At 36.9% G+C, this 20738-nt stretch overlaps 1 protein-coding gene across 5 annotated transcripts in view; it reads left to right on the top strand.

Annotated features, from left to right (window-relative positions):
* The window catches only part of LOC134650905 (G protein-activated inward rectifier potassium channel 3-like), a 70603-nt gene that overhangs the window by 38385 nt on the left and 11480 nt on the right, over positions 1-20738 (top strand). For 3 of the 5 annotated variants that reach the window (XM_063505847.1, XM_063505845.1, XM_063505848.1), the window contains exon 2: positions 2633-3176. In XM_063505847.1, the coding sequence (XP_063361917.1) occupies positions 2791-3176 (386 nt within the window). In that variant the 5' untranslated portion in view covers positions 2633-2790. Of the gene's footprint in view, positions 1-2632; positions 3177-16864; positions 17452-20738 lie in introns of those variants that run through there. The other 2 variants (XM_063505850.1, XM_063505849.1) reach the window with 2 other exon arrangements.

Here is a 20738-nt window from a genome sequence, read left to right as displayed (position 1 = left end):
TTTCATGCATGCCGAATACCGAATATTTGTCCTGTCGTTGGCGGTTTACGAGTATCAAATCCGGTCTGGCCTATTTACCTATGAAAATGACATGCCTGTGTCACTCTGAAATATTACGCACTTATCAATCTACAATATTTTCTCTTATTGTCGATAAAACTCTATTATACGAGTATATAGTCTGGCTGGCTATATGTATTGTCTATTAGTGTGTATACGAATAGGTAGCAGATCAAAATATTACACTCATCCCCTTTTACAACGCTTGATTTTTTTTCTGGCCATCCTGCAGTGGCAAAAAGATACAATTAAGTATCTTGACCACGCTAACTTCGCACAAACTTGGCAGTAAGAATGCATACATATCCCTGTAAGCTCCATACTTGGCGTAGCACTTGACATGAAAACTTTGCGTGGTTTGACTCTACCTATTTTGTCACATCGCGTAAGTTAACCAACTAGAGATTAGATTAGATTAAGAGAGTGAGAAAGAATAATATAAGGCCAAACCGTGATATTTTTACACGTGTATAATATACACGTTACACCTAATATTTGACAGAGTTGATGCATATTAAGCCACGTCAAGTGTCAAACGAACAGAATACAAAATGCTAATTTCGATATGAACATAAGAAGGTCACTTTTTGTCTATATGAAAGGCATTAGTCACAAACTTGTACAATAGTTCTTATAAATGTGTTTCGAAATATTTCGTTCCGCGTTGAGTCATGTGGAAATTTTCATGAAATGTAAATTTTTCCCCGATCTGTAAGACATGTGTGCACAACTGCATATTAATAAGTACATTTGTTACATGAATCTAAACACTGAAGGTGCTGTTACGTAAATTATGAAAAATAATAATGTTAAAGTTCTATGAAAATATGACATTTATAATGACCCTCACTTTGTTCAGTTCAAGTCGGTGCAGAGATAGCTTAGACGGACTCTATCTGCATGGTAAACAAAAAATAATAACTATAACGATAACGTATCGGCCATCTGAATACGCTTGTACGATTTTCTATTTGACTATTAGGTATAATAATACATAAATATATGGATATTTCTGAATACACCGCTCAGCAGAGCATACATACTCCAAAATAATTGCGTTTACGCAAGCATTTGATTAGCATGCCAGTTGCTGTGAATCAGTATGTTAGTCTAACCTGAATTAAATATAAGTACCTACATTATTTCCATCATATTTGTGAGTAATGTGTTTCAAGCTTTCACTTTTCCTGAGCCATTTCCTAAATGATCCCTTGCGCAGATCTCATTAGAGGCGCTTCGTAAAGTATGATGAGGGTGGTGGCTGGTGGAGTGCTGGTGGCCAAGTCACGAGCTATCATTAAGCAAAGTTGAAATGGCCACCAGAAACATGCATCACTTTCGCAAATATGTCAGTGGCTATCAATCCGGCAATTAAACTGTAGTTAAGCCTAACCCACTATACTGTGATCATCAACATTTAATAAGATTAGAAAATATTCTATAATGAACCGAGAAGTAACAATGACTTTGCAAAAAGAAGGTATTATGAAAGAGTGGTTGCGAAATGAGACTTTCACGTTCTTAAATGAAATTTTGCTTGTTATTTTTAATGTTCCTGGTGAACGTTAAAATGTAATTACCTAGAAATTTGATTACTAGTCTCGTCTACACAATATGCGTTGCGAAATCATCCTATCTTCTAGCAAAGGCACCGTGTTGTAACTATTTCTGGGTGCCTCTGAGCCGAGTGAGCATATTTTTGGGGCTAGACTGAATTACATTTCCTTTAGGTACTTTTAAAAATGATTTATACATTATGTGATACAATACATAGGTAGGCATTGATACTAATGATACTACTACCAGTATCAAATAATTATAAACGCGTAAAATTGTGAACGCGATGTCCTTTGGAAGCTGTTCATTATAAGTATACAGGAGGTACACAAATTATTACGGTATAAATATGTTTTGGAATACATTTAAGAACCAACGTTTGTTTTGAGAATTCTTTTTAAAATAACCCCCGGGTGAAACCCAGTGTAAATATAAAATAACTAAGCCTAGGTCAGGCCTTTACTTATTAGCGATGCCTGCTTGTGCCTTTCTCTACAAACTAATTAGTGGGTCACTCACGCAGAAATGGTTAGAAAGCCTCGTGTGTTAACGGAAAACATTTTTCAGCAAACGCCTTTCTTAAATATGAGACAAACAAATTTCTTCTTCTTTCGTCTTTCATCATTGTTGTTATAGGTGTCTAAGTAAATGTATTATACGAAACTTAAGTAAAAGTGGAAGTTTCACTCACGAAAGTAAAGTATTGGCTTTCGAGCAGAACGGTTTCTTATTACGTTTTAGTTCGTAATTTGCAAAAAGACAAATTGCGGTTATTAAAGTAGAACGACATAGTGTAGCGCATGCTATTACGTATCCAATTATAATATTAGGGCACACAGACTTAACTAGGCACTTAAATATTGATTTCCGGATCATTCAGAAGTTTATCAACAACTTAGTTATTCTATATGGATTCTATAACTATTTAAAAGACATGTGATATCTTACACACTATCAATTCAATCGCATATACTTATCACACTCTTTTATTAATCAAACATTTCTATTGTTTCAGTGTCAACATTTCTACCCCAAACATTATGATTTACAAATGGATATTATGATAAGAGTGAAGTGTTGCCAAGAAACTAAAAACCCAAAGTGACGAAGTGCCATTTGGTGTCTGTAGTGCTACGTTCCGCTGCTCCCTTACCCGTTTATTAAATCGTAACCATGTCGGACAAGACTACATCGTCAGTCGGTCCGAGAAGTTTCGAGACTATTTCCGAGGAGGACGGACAGGACGGTTCGCCCTGGGACAAGTTGTTAGGAGACGAAAAGAGTGCTGTTCCTATTATAATTAAGACCGAAGCTTCGAGCACGACTTCAAGAAGCGGAGAGGAGGTATCCCTACACCCTCAGGCTATCGACTTGGAGTCCAACAAGCTGACGCGCTCGAAGAGCCTGGTGCATCAGAGGAGGAACAGCAGTGGACTCCTGGCAGCCATCCCGCGGCAGTTGAGGAACTCCTTCTCCTTGAGAGGGGTCCACAGTGAACCGTCCAGCGTCAAAGACGTGCCCACCACACGGAATGACAGCTCCCTCAACCTTCTACTTAGGTGAGTCATTTGACATAGGTGAATCGCAGTGAAAGTTGGTTAAATGGGATTTAGACAAATGTTAAATCTCAATACTTGTATTATTCCCATTAGAGATATGGTGCATGTGTAATTGGAATTAGAATATTATCATTAGTATGTGGTAAATAGAAATGAAAATGTTAATAAACAATAAGAATGCAAAATTGATCCTACAAGTTAACCAGGTTTAACTGTAGGTACTTACATGACAAAAACATTGACATTTAAGTACTTGTTTCAAATTATAATACTGCCGTTCTAATTACATAATTATGAAAACAATGGGTTATATAACTTAAACACGATAATAGGTCGCGCGTGTCTAGAAATTTCTCCACGGTTGTCAATTGACTGGCCATTGAAGACAGGTCAAGAGCGGCCCCGGCCCGCGCGGCGCCGGAGCACATGCGGCAGGCTTCGCGGAGGCCGGGGTTTATTACCGAGTCACTGGCGCTAATTGAAACCCTTCTGTTTTTTACATAACTATGAATACGTTAGCCGCAATAATAGGTTGCGCGTGTCTAGAAATTTCTCCACGGTTGTCATTGAAGACAGGTCAAGAGCGGCCGGCGCTGGCGCCATGCGGCATGCTTCGCGGAGGCCGCGGTTAATTACCGAACCACTGGCACTAATTGAAGCCCTTCTGTTTTTTACATAGTTATGAAAAAGCTTATATAAGTTAGACGCATAATAGGTTGCGCGTGTCTAGATATTTCTCCACGGTTGTCATCGAAGACAGGTCAAGAACGGCCGGCGCCGGCGCCATGCGGCAGGCTTCGCGGAGGCCGCGGTTAATTACCGAGCCACTGGCGCTGATTGAAGCCCTTCTGTTTTTTACATAATTAAGAAAAAACTTATATAAGTTAGACGCAATAATAGGTTGCGCGTGTCTAGAAATTTCTCCACGGTTGTCATTGAAGACAGGTCAAGAGCGGCCGGCGCCGGCGCTATGCGGCAGGCTTCGCGGAGGCCGCGGTTTATTACTGAGCCACTGCTGATTGAAGCCCTTCTGTTTTTTACATAATTATGAAAAAGCTTATATACGTTAGATGCAATAATAGGTTGCGCGTGTCTCGAAATTTCTCCACGGTTGTCATTGAAGACAGGTCAAGAGCGGCCGGCGCCGGCGCTATGCGGCAGGCTTCGCGGAGGCCGCGGTTAATTACCGAGCCACTGGCGCTGATTGAAGCCCTTCTGTTTCACTCACTGGATCATACACAGATTTTAAAACAGCAAGTTACCAATCCCTCTAGTTTAGTGGCTGAGACCGCCCTTTTTCGCTTTTACCTATAGTAGAGTGACTATTTAAAATCTTACAAGTAAAAAAAAAATTAAAAAGCTATCACTACTAACTATTTTGGCGATAACTAAGTTTGGTATATAAGCAATGATTATTAACTTTGGGTACGTCTGCAGGAGACACGTTCTTAACCTATAATTGCTTATAGTTATGACCCATGAGCCCAGATACTTCGTTATCTTTCTTCTTTTTATTATAATTTTAAAGTAAGTATACCTACTAGAACTTGCTAGGCTTCGCGAAGGCCGCCGGTTTATTGCTTCGACCCACTAGAACTAATTGAAACGCCATACCCTTCTGATTTATTAGCTATTAGGTATTTCAGTGTGATTAAGATGGCTGATAACATACGGGTTATATTTATGTTGTGTAGAAAAGTTTTTAAAAATGACAGCCGGGAAATAATCTATCATGCATTTTCAGAAACACAAATAAAATAGCCACACACTATTGGAATGCTTAAATTATTTTTAGTTCTGCTTAGAAATTATGCGCCAAATTGACGCCAGGAAAGGCACAAAATGCTTTCACGCACCGTATTCGCATGCAGATTTTTGCAAAGGAAACGGACGTCCTCATACAAATAGCCGAATGCAGGAAACGTCGCTAGACAGCCGAAAACAATGCTTCATTGACAATATTCTAATTGGCATAGACCTCAGGGCCACTGACTCTGTATTGGACTTCAATCTTCAATGGATAGGGTTAAACTAAACCAAATTGATAATCAATACGGTACCTAGTGGATGATAAAGGTCGTTAATAACACACAGCCTTTAGTGTGCCTATGTATACCCAGCCTTATTTATCCATGTTCCAGTTTACACCTTAGCTATTTAACCTCAATTCGCATACAATAGATCCGATAACCTATATTATGATTTATGACCCAGAAAACACTTTTATTGTGACGCAAACGTATTGCATCATTGGAATTGTACATTTTAGATGTATGCGGCAACTTGATGACGTTATAGAGTTATCCGAACAGATTAAAGCTGATACTATAAAGTTGACTCCGTAATGTCAGAGATATGATAATGAGGACACGATTCTGCAATGATCCGATGACGTCAGAGACATTGCTTGAATGCTGGGCCTGTGTTTCCATGGAATACAGAGGAGTAGCATCGCAGGCTCACAGGAAAACCAGTCTTATTGTGATCTCTAATTATGCTTGTTTATTATAAAGTTTAAAGCCACATTTATGTTGGTTCTTGTAAGACGAGCACTATGTTGGTAATTTGAACAAGAGTGTGCACTCAGAAGGCTTGAAGAGCTATTTGTCTGTGCTCAATGGTACAAAGGTAAAGTTCTCTAAATGTGACGATGAGATTGTGCACTTGAAAAACTCGGGTATTTTTATGGTTGTCCAACCATAAACACGTTCGGTCTTTAGCTACACCCACAACAGGGAATTTTCATTAATATTGCCGCTGTTTCATATGTCACAGCGGATTTTACATCTATCTACTCAGAAAAGTTGGCTACATCGAATGGCAATCTTTATGCAGACGAACTGAAAGATGAAGGTTACAAGATCTGAAATGTGATGCTCTCTAGTTAGGCATAGAATATTTATCCCGATAATTCAATTCATGTGACAAGCTAAATATTCCGATTTAATGGATATTTATTGCAATAGAATTGATAAATAATGTATGTCTACATTTGCGTGTTTTTAACAAAAATATTACGGTTTTTTGACTAAAATATGCAATTCATTACGTTCCAAATATATTTAAAGAAATAATCTCGTGCTACACTTAAACATGCTCAGTCAATTCACGCATTCAAATTGCACGCATCAGAAATATTCACATTCTTACATATACTCAGAGGCCAGCTTTCTATTTTAATTAAACAATTAATTTGCACCTTATTGACCGCTGTACGGATTCCTGGCACGAACTCGGCGAGGCCATTCGCTTCCTGCAAGGAACCCAACGTGATAGCACGACGACCGTTTATATACTGGAGAAAGATTAAGCACATAGATAGGCAACTCTGTAGTAATAGAGGGAGAACCCTATTTAATAAACCTACAAGTTTACCGGTGTAAAACGGCATTTGAGACGCGCTTGACCAATGGAGACGGCCGTTAGGTACTTGTAAAATTCTAAAGTACCTATAGCTTTACAAAATGCGTCCCAGGAACAAACTTACTTGTACAGCAATGTAGGTACTTTGTAATGTATACCATAGAGAAATAAGTAAGCATAGAGTGCTCACTCCGTACGTCAGTTTTGTTACCATACATACATAGGTATATATATATATATATATATATATATATATATATATATAGTTTTTGTTACCATACATAGTGTATGTATGTATGTACATACACTATTTTTGCCAACCTAATATACCTACATACATATTAAATTGTACTTTGTAACATATAACATATTTAATTATAGACCCACCTGACGACGCGGATTATAGTTTTCAGTTAGAGTCACAAGCCATCAGCAGATAGTGTTTTTCGGGCGTAGGCGTGAGAGCTGAGGTCCTACATAAGAATAAAAACCACCTCCAAAGAGTGCAATTTGAACAAAAAGCTCTCTTACCTTGGCTCATAACATGTATTTGGGTCAATTTTTGAAGAGGGTGTTTTTTCGACATTTGTATGGCAATTTTTTATTTTTGGAAAATTAGATTTATAAGCATCGATTTAGGAAGGATTCTTAACAACAAAAAATATACTGTACGAGGCACCACTCTACTTTTTATAGTTAGCTAGATATGGATGTCTGAAGATCGACATTTGTATGGCACTATTTAGCAACTTTTAAGGCGCTTTAGACATGTATATGGCATTTTTTCGACATTGTATGGCATTATCAAAATAATTATGTTACTATTTATTAATTTTGTGGCATTTGTAAGACCCTGACGACATTTGTATGACGCCTTTTCGACATTTGTATGGCACTATGTCGACATTTGTATGCCACAATCGACATCTGTACGGTCAAAATAGCCGTACAAATGTCGCCATACAAATGTCGTCAATAATATTTTTTGGCGAAATTTCTTACACCATATAACCGATTCACTTATTTATTTTACTACAGTAGAGTCCGGTTAGTACGACTTCGCATATAACAACCAACCGCTTATAGCGACGTAAGTGTAGGCACTTGTTTGGTTTTAGTATGAGCTACTATGAAAGTACAACCGTTTATTACGACTCCGCTTATAACGACCGACCGCTTTTAACGACGGAAATTGACACAAAATCCGTCCGTCAAGTCCGGTTACAACGACGAGCGACGTAGTTTTTACAAATAAATTGTTGGTAAGAAGCTTACTCCGTCCCGCGCACCCAACTCCCCTCCCCCCTTTCTATGCCTATACGCAGCAAGATGAAATAGTCATGTGACTTTTCGTAATCTTGCAAACTAAATAAAACCCAATTCCCATTATTCAATTGAGCTTAAACTTCACGTACATAATTATGTACGTTGGGTGAGAATGCAATATTTTGGTACCTTCGAGCTGATCTGTTGATGGACACAGGAGATGGCCATCGGAACTGTGTGATAATGATAAAACAACGCATCCTAATTGAGTTTGGGTTTGTAAGAAATCATACTTTTATACTTTTGTAAGAATTGTCTCAATTGAGTATAAATAAGTTGCTTGTTGAAACAAAAGTAAACAGTCCGCGATAAAAACAGTTTGACAAATTACTTATTTATTTTTTGATTGTCGATGTACGATTGTCATCTAAGAATTACGACTTTTTATTTTACGGGATTTGAGTAATTTGCGGATGATGAGTGAGTACGCGTACCTACAAAAGTGGCTTCTTCTAAACACACAAGTCTCTGCATTTAAGACAAAGTGTTGTAATACTAACGTAAATAAATATTTTAATTGTAATGTTTTTTTTTCTTTGATTGTCGTAGAAGTGTCGTATAATACAAAATGATGTATTTATTTTGATTAAAAAATAAATTAAAATTGGCAGTTCGTTTAATACGACGTCCGGTTAGTACGACGTAATATCAGCGGTCCCTTGGGCGTCGTTATAACCGGACTCTACTGTATATATTTTAACACTATATTTGCAACTATTATTATGAAATACACATTTTTATTTCGACTGTGTACCAACTTATGAAGCGCCCATACAAATGTCATTGTAGTCGTACCAAAATATATCGAAAGAGATTATTACCTGTTTTTACATAAATAAAACTGTTTCCGCGTGCATAATTAATGGTGATAGACGCCCAACTAACCGCACTATTGCGTCGTAAAGTTAATTTAATCGTTATTCAATAGACAAAGAAGATTTTGGGGGAGTATCTTTAAGTCATAACAAAACAAGTGCCGCGCGGGACAACGATAAAAAGGCTTCCCTTGTTTTATTAAATAACGCATTAAATTATCGAAATGACTAAATAAATTCGCTAGAAAATGCTCTTTATAAAAATATAAAGCTTTTAATAATATGTTCCCTACATCCAAAGTTATAATTTTTTAAATTGGGCAATGCCGCCACTGGGACACGCGAAAAACGGCAAATTTCGCCGTTTTTGGAACTTCAAATGCGATTTTGACAGAAAAAAATAATATTTAAGGTACAGTTGTACATTAATTTTAAAGTTTATGATACACTGAATGAAAATATATACATATCTAGCCTTTAAGTCATATGGACTTCGAATTTTAGCCGTGGGACAGCAAAAAATGCCTATTTGAAAATTGACCCATTTAATTTGTAGGTCCCTCGCATACATAGTTAACTGTCCATCGGTGGACCTTATTACAAAGGGCATAAGGTCCACAGATATACAGGTTAACAGTGTTGCTGGTTATACTAGCGTTCAGTGACAAAAGGTCACGATATAAAAAAAACCACGAGAAAGTTAAACCCCAGAACTTGTACACTTACGAAATCATCATTACTCATGCCTTCTCTTATTTTTATGAGTAACTTGTGTTATATTTACCTTTACTCGATGTTATTATTAAAGTATGAGTAATATTGTCATCGTGAAGTCATAGTATGTTATTACTCGTAAAATAGCTCTATAAGAATCTTAATAACTATACCTGGAACTTGTTTATTTAGAGCTGCACCGAGAAGTTAAAAAAAGTAAAAAGGTGACATACATATATTCTGAACTAGCTAGGTACAATGATTTATAACTCAAGATAGGTTATAGGCGTTCCAAAATTGAAGCGCTTAACTTGTGACAATTTGTCACAAGTTGCCTTTAGACGCGGCTGGACAAACGAGAAATGTGCACGTGCTAACGAGCTCCTGTACACCGAAAGAGCAAGAAATGACCTTATGTTTAACAACGAATGTGACAAAGATGGATGGAATGAGAAAATGAATCAAAAATAACAGATTTCTTCGTAGGCACAGAAATAAATATGGAAGTATTTTTTATGCTCGTCAAGTATGAGTATAACCTATCTAATTGGCTAGGTAACTATTCGTTTGCTGACTTGGGATGATGATGAAGATTGATAAAAACTATCATATGTCCTTTCCCGGGCCTTGAACTATTTCCATATCAATGTTCATCTAAATCGGTTCAGAGGTTTTAGTGTAAAGAGGTAACAGACAGACAGAAAGAGTTACTTTCGAATTTATAATAGGTAGTAGGGATTACAGTGATGCTCATCTGTTTAATTTTTGTTCTGCCCATTCGTGTAAATGTGTGAAGGTATTGGTTTTATGTATAGTGTGCGTCCACGCATGTTAATATTTGCCAATGCCATCATCCGTTAATAGCGTATGAGGATTCCAAACTCAATAACACATGTGTCGTTTTTAAACTGGCATCACACGTTTGCTGTTATTACGATTGCTTGACGAGCGCAAGCGAGCGTTTGCGAACTAGTAAAAAAATATTTTATTACACATTGTATTGTTATGGGTTTGGGGTCATATTAACACTGGTATGTGGCGAAGTTTTGTTGGTAATAATGGCCGGCCCTGTGCGTTATCACCACGTGGCGACCTAAATTGACCTACCGTTTCATGCTCCCGCGGTGTGGGAGTCCGATAGGTACTCGTAGTATTTTGTGGTTACTATGCTATATTTATGTTAAAGTTAAAATGTAGCAGAAAATAAATAATGTAGGTATAATTTGCGTACTCTGTTAGCGTCATGTTCCATGTTCGTCAAGTGTTAAGTAGGTACCTAAATCTTTATTTAAAACTAAGACCTAAGTAATTTTTTTTATTTAAACGTTTCCTCATACAATATACTAAGTATACTCATTTACCTATGTACATAGGTACCTACTTACTTGTAAATAGGCTAATTGACTGATATTATTCTGCGAACCGATTTGACATTAAAATAAGTATTAAAGAAATGTCCATCTTTATTTGCAATCGAATTTACGAAAACGGCTGAATTATATTTTCTTACAGGTTGACTTCACTTAAACAAGCGACTATCATCATAGTGAATGGTCATCTATGTTTAATAAAATTCTATAGAAATTAATTTATTAATGTAAATTCATTTATTGCGTTTCTTTTATTCTTGCTTACAAATAAACCACAAAGGAAGTTCTAACGTAATACAATACGACACAGGCAATATCATCTGTACAAATATGGAGTCTCTTAGCGACATTGTCGATACCTATAAAGTAAGTACATTGTAATTAAGTAAAGGAGAAACATAACTGCTGCTAGGTATGACTAAAAACCGGCATTTTTTGGAAATTAAGGAATCAATAAGGATTTTTAGAGTTTTCCGCAAATGGTTCTACTTCCTTACACAGAAAACGTAAATGACACGTCGGTGACATGTATTCATATATCTATATTCTATATATAGCATGTGATGATGTTACTGAATACCTATGTAACCGACAAAATATACCTACTTTGTTTCGTTAGTTGACACAATTTATGTGTGTAGTACGGTAGAATAATTGGCGTATTGGTGTCACTCGCTTATAAACCAATATCCCATAATGGTGCTATATTTAATGAAGAACAACGCAATTGCGAGAAACCAATGTTAATACTAGTATGTACTGCATCATTATACAAAATAAACAGTTGACAGTAAAGATGGTATTGGCACGAGATATATGAATTCTCAGAAACATTACTTATTAAAATATCATCTGCACGAAGTCTAGAAATGCTGTGTAGCTGCCAGTCCAGGTTTACCGTAATAAAATAATAAAACCGAATAATTTATCCATTATCGAGATCAAAAGAAATTCGCTTCAGACTGAGTCATTTAGATGAAAACACATGAATCACGCTGGAAATGATCATTATTCAGAAATGTATATATCGACAGAAACGTGACGTAATAAATCCCTGGCGCCATATGGCTTAAGAGGAACAGCGTGCCGATATCCGTCCATACACCTTTTTAATTCGAGTACTCTGCCTCTCAACTCGAAAATTCTCGTATCTTAGGGTAAGCTATAGTTACTAATGTCAGTCCTTCTCCAACGTTTAAACCGTTCAAAATTTAGCAGGGCATCCAAAAATAGAACTTATATCCCACTGGCTTGCTTAATTTTCAGCCAATTTGACCACTTTTCTTACAACTCATGGAAATAATGAAGAAAAGGAAAGCCAAACTAGCTTATACTTGCCTGCACACCTTTTTGATGCCCCGCCATTGCCCTTCTGTCTTATTTTTTAAGGCAGTACAAAAGAGACCTTCCTACAAATATAGGGGTCGATCAGGACTTTAAGAGCATTGGGTATTTTATCCTACATACGAGTATATTAACAATAAAATCAAAAAGTAGATAGCTACATTAAGATTAACCGAGAATGGCTACATTGTGAGAATGTAAACGTGAATTTACAGTCGCAGCTGCAAATAAATCAGAGGTAACATCAAGGATGCGGCAGAACGTTGATTCCTTATAAGATGGGTGCGATACAACAGACAACAATGAGACACTACATAGGAATAGTAACTATTACTAATTGTTATGTAACGGTGACTCACGGTCACGGGTTGTACTGAGCTATTACTATGCTAACAACTGTAGTATGTATACTCGTAATTAGTGCAATTATTTGATATACTTACACGTATTCTATGTAAAATGTTCATTGGCACCTCCCTATATGCATAGCTACGGGAACAGATGAAATTAATAATTAATAGAAGGAAAAATTGAAGGGAAGCGTGGCCGTGGTAGAAAGCGCACATCATGGACTAAAAATATAAGAGACCGGTTAAAAGTGAAGAGCATAGATAGACTAATTCGCATGACTGACTGAGAGAGACATAGACATATGGTCGCCGACCTCCTGGACGGAGAGGGCACGTGAAGAAGAAGAAGGTACCTACTTACACAAAGCGACGATGTACGCTTTTTTGTATAGGTACCATCGCTAATATAATCAAGAACACATTACCAAAGGTTGATTTTGCTTGGGGCAAGAGGAAGAGTACGCGATTTTCCCACAATTGTTCTTGCCCCAATGTTTCTGTTTAAAATTAACAATATTTTTCACAGATAAAACACAGCAAGTCCTGTTAATCAAATAAAATAACACTAATTATTTGATTTTTTGGTATAATACCTACATTCGTGTAGTTTTTATAACTCTTATCTGTTGCGGTGCCGGCGGTCAACATATTGAATTGATTATATTGCCTGCAAATGTCAATTTCATTGTTTATAAAGTATGTCGACTGAAGTGTTTTATAGGTACCTATAACAAATTGCCGTATTAATTCTGACCATCAGCTGCTATAATGGGACTAGCCGTTACTAACGTGCCCGTTTTTTGTCGATCTTCTCTACCTGGCTTTTTAGATTCGTTATGAGTCATATAACCCCCTTAGGTTACATTGAACCGACTGAACTTTAAGCTTGGGCCTAAAGTGAAGTTTTTTTCTAATTCTTATATCTTTTGCATGCTTGTATTTTTAGAAGCTCGCTCATCGATTGACTAATAATGACTTTCGTAACCGGTCAAACATGCATAAATATAAACTACCTATAATAACATTTATTGTAGAAACTTAAATATAAGTACCAACTAAATATGTAAAAAATAACTACCTACTAATTGAATTAAGGGAATACTTGTTTATAAACAAAAACTTCTTTTTGCTGTACCCAATATAATTCATCCAAATGTAGACGAATTTAGACTCCGTTACTGCTTTAACTACTTATTTTTTGAGGTCGAAAATAAATTTGTTAAAAAATATACTGTACAAACTTTTTAAAGTTCTAGTTATAGTTGTCCCTGACTATGCCATCTACCGCCGAGTAGCGGTAACCTTCATTCCTGAAAACCGATAACTTCACGTGTAAGAAACTTCACACCGCACGCGCCGGAAAGACGATCTCAAGATTACGAACGTCTATTTCAAACTCACGTGTCACTTCGACTTGGCAACAACACTCGGTGTCTATTTCGTTGCGAGCGAAGTTCGTTAATGTGGGTTAATAATAACCGGCAAAATTATATCAATATTCTAATTTCAAATCTGGAAATCTGGTTGCGTCAACAGCTTGCAAATATTTAGATAGACTTCCTGGGTGTACTAAATATCAGAGACAAAATAAATAATGTTTAGTACCTAGGTATATCTATCGTTTATTATTTTATATTTATCGATTATTGTTTATACAGACATATTTACTGTTTCGATCCCAACTTTCAAAATACAAAATGACCTAATTTTGCTCTCTTAGGGTCGGTTGCACCAAACCGCCTGTCACCGTTATAGCGTTCGCTAAATATGATTGTATGGGAGTTTTCATAGTTGTCTGCCGAGTGATGTTGATCAGTCTGTCAAATTTGGTTGGTGCAACTGGCCCTTAAAGAGCTTACTTGTTGCAATGTATAGTTCATAGGTACGCCGTTATATTCGGTGTTTAGAGGTTTAAAATCACCCAATTGTTCTATCTTAGGAAGGTCACTCAATAGCTAGCATTACAGGCGGAGGTCCAAGCGCTTTACAAAATCAATGGAACTGCGATAGATAGGAACAGTAGTTAGATAGGAACATTCAGGACAATTTACGAAATTCTTGGCCTTATCGTCTTTACTTTCCGTTAATGTCACGTCATTTACAAAATGTATACAGTACTTAACGCAACATTGTACATATAACAAACTTTATTGGCAGTCTTTATTACTAACTGGTTTTTGATAGTAATCTTTTCCAGCATACCTTTTATCTCTTAAAAGATCTTGCAAATTACTTACTCATGTGCAATATCCTCATGTATTCTACCGGAAGCTAAAACAGCTAGAAAATTATGAAAATCAGCTACGGATGTAACGACTAATTACTTACCTAATAGAAATTGAAAGTAGTTTCGCGGACTTAGTACTCATGACGTCTAATTTTGGCAGCAATTTAGATGCTGTATAGGTAGGTAGAGTCAGACCGAGAAAACTCTGCAGCGATTTTGATAGCCCACGCAGTGCAAGTGTTATTTTAAACGTCAAACTTCTATGAATTTATGACGTGTAAATAACACTTGCACTGCGTGGGCTATCAAAATCGCTGCAGACTTTTCTTGGTCTAACTCTACCTACTTATTTGAGTTTAGACAGTTGGCTAATGTGTAAAAATCGTGAAATATTAAATCAGATTTGGCTAATCTAATAATAGAACCGCCTAAAGTTTTGTTTTAACCAGATAATCAAAATTCGACCAACTTTAAGGTTTATTACAGGATGATCGAATACATGGCGTTATTTATATTTAAGACTGTCTGTCTGTCTACAAAACATAAAATTGACAGGAACCTTTAACCAATGAGAGGCAAATACCAGAGTTACCTAGATAAAATCATGTCATTGCCTGCACCTGCCTTATGTCATTGTCAAAGTCTGGGGGTGACTGTCTGTATAACGCTCCCAGCCCAAGGTCGAACAAATAAACATCACGGTGATTCCATTAATATTAAATATGGCAACCGTTTTATTTACGCTCTGGAATGACTCCTATGAATAGCCCGATTTTTTCATGTTCAACGAGCTTCCAGCCTTCATTTGTTTTTCTAGGGGAATGCTTCAAAACAATGTTTTCATTTATCGCAATTTGTCTATTAAAACTAACTTCTTTTGTGCCTTGTTAAACTGATTGTGCACGTAAATCACGTTCAATAGTGTCGGACCTTTAAATACGCCTACAGTCAACTAATCTTAGTTTTAGATAAATTAGAATTTTACAGTGAAATATAGTATTACGATAACTCCCACAGCTTTCATAGTTCTGTTGCGTTGTGATAAAGTATACAAAGCTGAGAACTTGATTGAGTATCACGTGTCCAGTTCAATTACACGTTATATACCGCAGGCTTCACTTCCACTACACAGGTAGTTAACCACTAACACGTTTCTCACGTGGTTGTTGTATCATTTACACGCGTGCTTAGCTTAGGGTGGTATTCCACCTGTCCAATTTCTTTGTCCAATGTGGGTTTTGTCTCACATTTTGCTTAAGAGAGAGTGTGAGACGCCATGATAGTGTGGACAGATGGAATACCACCCTTAGACACCCGCGACTGTGTCACAGAAGCAACGTTCCTCCTTACGTAGGGTTGCCATCCGTCAGGATGTATGGTCCTGTGTTAGGATTGCTGGGAGAGTTGGTATTAGGTAGGCGACCAGGGTTTTTGAAAACCTTAACTAATCACTAGAAGATAGCTAAGTTTGGAGTTGGGTAGAGGAAAGCGAAGTTTATCTTGTAGTTAGGTACAGCATATGGTGGCGTGATGAGTAGGCGTGGTTGCGCCAAGAAAATATCTCGCGAGCTAAATAGATTACTACTCTCTAGTAAATAGCGTTAGAAAAGGACGAGTAGCTATTAGTCTATCGACCAATGAATTAAGGGTGATACAGATATGACCGTCCTTTTGTGATATGATTGTTGTCAGGATATTCCATTTTTCCGTATGACAACCCTATCTCTCGTATCGTTGTTCTGGAATGACTGAACAAATCGCTATCGAACTCTTCAATTGTCTAATGCCTAAGCCTGGTCGGTACGAGACTCAATCATCTCGATGACGACAGCAAATTCTTATCCGAAACACTACAACGTTTCCGTAGCTATTTTAATAAACGTAGTACTACGCGTGCGAAACAGCCCACGCCAATCCAGCATTAAGACATTCCTTGTTAATCTGAAATCATTTTTCGACTTTATTCATCTGTAACTCGTTACTCCTAACACATAAATATTTTGTTCATCTGCGGAACACTGAGATCCAATTATTTATGCCATAATGAATAGTAAAACAAGATGGAATAATCCAGATAAGCGAAAGTGTGGAGACGATATCGTACTACTCAAAAACAGAGCGGGCGACGTCGCGACGCGCCTCGGCGTCGCGCGCCGCCTGTTGGCACGGGACGCCTGTAGTGTTTGTTTGGGAACGTCTTCGCATCTGTTTCGTTAAACATCCGCTCAGTATTGGACTAATTCCCTCACAACCGGTGCGAGTGGAAAGTCAACTGCACGTTTCTTGGGACGATTTTTCTGCGTCGCCACTTCTTGATGATAGTGTCTCGAGGAAGCCCCCTGGGGACAATGGTGCGAAAATTCGTTGCGCTGTTGTTCGACATCAAGGAAGTGTTCAGTGAATCGTTAATAAATGTTCTGCTGAAAGACAGAGTGGAGACGGTCTCTTAGTGCAATCGTTGGAGTCATATTTGCCGCTGATATTTACCCGTGTGATAAAACGGTGATTTAGGTTAATACGACATTACAAAGCGCTGGTTTCGCTACTGAATGTGATAAAATAGCTTAATATACAGTATTATAAGGACTGCTTTAAGGAGTGTTTGAGACTTTCTGTATAAATCACGTCGTCTGGTAAAAAGAAAGTGAATTTTAAGATGGAAGAACGGATGTCAGGACTGAAAAGATGTATAAGTCAAGTGTCTATGTTCATGACTGGAAAACCTGTGAATTCGTCGGAATCTGCTTGGAGGGAAGAATTAAATAAGTGAGTTATTCATAGACTGAAAACATTACATATGTTGTTTCTTATTATACATCTGCGTCCTTAGGCAAAAAGGTCAGGATATTTAAAAGACCGTAGACTAAATAGATACACGTACCACGTACGTCACCTTTTTTAAACCTAGCACTGAGTGATCACCAACAAAGGGTAACAAATAGGAATGTTTCGGTTGTCTCAAGTATTTGGCAACAGTTTGTTTACTGAATATATTAAATGTATATCTTGTTATTTCGGTATTAGAATCGAATAACATTTTTTTTTACCTTCCTGTACAAGACAAAATAAAATGTTGTCTCAATTACGAGGTAAACCAGCATCTACTAGACTTTATACCTGAACCAGTTAAATCAGCTCGTTGATTGCGAATTAAATAATTCCAAATAATTATATGACACGCAATAACCATGTCTTGCGGTTTTCCTTCAATTTATAAGTACCTTTTCTTTGCGTAACATACCTACTTATTAAAATCATTGCAGACATTGCGAGTTTAAGATATGTTTTTGCATAATCCGACACGATATCTGTATCGGAGGCGATGGCTTAATCCACTTCCTCAGTGATGTTTCAGGCAATGTGTTTATTTGTATTACAAGGGGGCAAAATTATTGTTAAACCCCTTGTGCTAATGTTGATATCCGAGCAAGCGAAAGATTTCAAAATTGAACCGGTGAACGGTTCGAAAAATTGGTTTCAAAGAAAGAGGGTTAAACAACCTTTATTAGTGTCTGTGCGGAAAGAGATCGTGCAATGTATGGGATCCAATACATTCTATACGACTCTTCTCTTTCCGCATAGACTCTACGGTGTGAAACATAAGATTGATCATGAAAACACTACCAGTAAAACATTAAAAATCGAATCCAAACAAATGTTATTCAATATATAATAACAGTAACATTACTAGCATTACTGCATTGCTGCAGTTGAGATGAAAACGTCAACTTTATAGAATACGCCTCCAGGTTCATGGAATGTAACTGTGGAATGTAAACAAATCGTCGCTATACTTACTCAACCTCATATCTGCAACAATCATTTGATGGAAATGTCGCTATTCTTTCATTCGGAATACGGGTGTTTTTGTCATCAAATGAGTGTTGCAGATACGAGGTTGAGTAAGTATAGCGGCGAAATGTAAAACCGGGGTGCCTGTTCGGCCGGCACCGGGCAACCGCAGGCATGTGCAACCCGGCTACATACTTATACAAATATATCTCGGGTTGCCTTGAGTTTCTATTCTACAATTCGAGCCAATTTCCATTTTGACAGATTATTAAAATAAATTAAGTAACTTTAGTAGTTTTCGGTGATCCTGATACTTTACCTATTTTAGAACATTGGTGAGGAGGCCCGATTCGGATTTTGGAATAGATATCTATTAGATTTCACCTGTTCGGTATTAACCCCTGGAGCGCCCCAGAATTACCATAGTATGGAACTCCTATACTAGTTACTAGCACACGTGTCTTGTTAGGGCGCTCCACGGGTTAAAACCTTTTTCGTTTTAGTTATATTGATTTTCTACATTTAAACGTTAACATATTAAAATATTGTGACTTTTCTATTTAGATTTGCACCAAAAACATGTATTTTTTATTAAGAAACAACGATAAATACGTGTTTAAATATAGGTACATAATTACATAAAACATAATCCACTTCATCACCAAGATATGTCAGTGTCAAACAAGTGTCAATCGTAACGTTTATGTTTGAAGAAACGTCACTTTTGACACTTGTTTGTCACTGACATATCTTGGTGGTGTCTCATAGATATCTAATATTCGACGTATCTTAATGGAATATGGCTGTTTGTAGTTGAATGAAATCATAAATTTAACCGGACCGATATTCCCCGTAAAAAAATATTCATTAATTATTTTTTCACCACACCTGCTCGTAAAGGCTCTCTTTAATATTTAAAAACTGACGAGAAATTTTTATTTTATCCATAAGTGGCAAAGTAACTTGATGCAAACTTTAAGTTGGTACCTCACGTTGGCTGGTGAGTGGAACTGTGGAACCGACTTTTATGTGATACTTTTAAAGCCATCTATTAAAGCAAACTAATTAATTAAGATTCCAAATAAAAATAAAAATTATAAATTTAAAAAGACAAAACGCTTAATTTCGTTCCTGGTGCAAAGGTGCCCATGATGCTCGCAGCATTGCCACGCTGGATCACCACGGCCTTTGCACGAGGAACGACTCGGAGCGTTAATAGTGTTCATTTGGATTTGTTTTGTAATGTTTTACATGACCAGACCCGTGGTAAAAAAAAATTGTTTCACTCGATAGCACAGTTTGTTTAACCTTCGTGCCTTTGACACCCTAATATCGCAGCGCTTTATTCCACTATTTGGAATTTTGGAACCTTTCGCTTGTTCGGGTATTATATTGGCACGATTTCGACAGATTTGCCCCTTCAAAAACAAACAATTATAAAATAATATTGCTTGTTTACACACGACGTTTTATTTACCTACTTAATAAAGGTACTGTATTGTTTCTTCTGTTCATAAAAGACAAATTAAATTGAATCAATTCGTTACATAGGTAGTTAGATAGCATAGTAAGTAACAAACCTTCAAATTCAAAATTCAAAAATTCAAAATTCTTTATTTCATAATAGTATATATTTTTGTGATACAGGGGATGGAGCCGCCCGGTAAGCTTATGCTTGTGACCTTCAAATGTAGGCACCTGAAATACTTATCTATGTTAGACTCATAAATCTTTTACCTACTTATAATGTTTGCAGAAAACAAATTTATCTAGAAAGCTTTTCTACTGATAATGTTAAAATGTAGGCACTCGGCGTATATGGGTTAGGCCTGATTGAAATTGAATGCGATAAAATAATCTAAAGTACCCAACTTCAATAAACTACATTTCGTGCACTTACTTTAAACGTTGGTTTGACAGCTGCATGAATTTATAAATTTAATTTTCGTTACGCAGTGTTAATTGAATAATGTGGTATGTGGTAAATGCAATTCATATTTCGTATGCGTAGATAATTGAGCTTCAATAATTCGCTTTTATATACATTCCATCGTAAGAATGCTTCTCACCATCTTTATACAGGCTTTTTTAAATATAAGTTATAGCTATTCAATTGTTTTTTGACCACATTCAAATGCTGTGGCATGACCATGATGTAACAAAAGTACCTCGCCACCTGACCTGTCCTGAATTATCAACTTTTTAAACAGTTGATAATTCGCCGACCACCGCTGAAAACAGGTGCGACTACAAATTAGGCT

The sequence above is a fragment of the Cydia amplana genome, chromosome 9, assembly GCF_948474715.1.
Source record: "Cydia amplana chromosome 9, ilCydAmpl1.1, whole genome shotgun sequence".
NCBI classification, from domain to species: domain Eukaryota; kingdom Metazoa; phylum Arthropoda; class Insecta; order Lepidoptera; family Tortricidae; genus Cydia; species Cydia amplana.
This window is presented reverse-complemented; position numbering and strand designations above follow the sequence as displayed.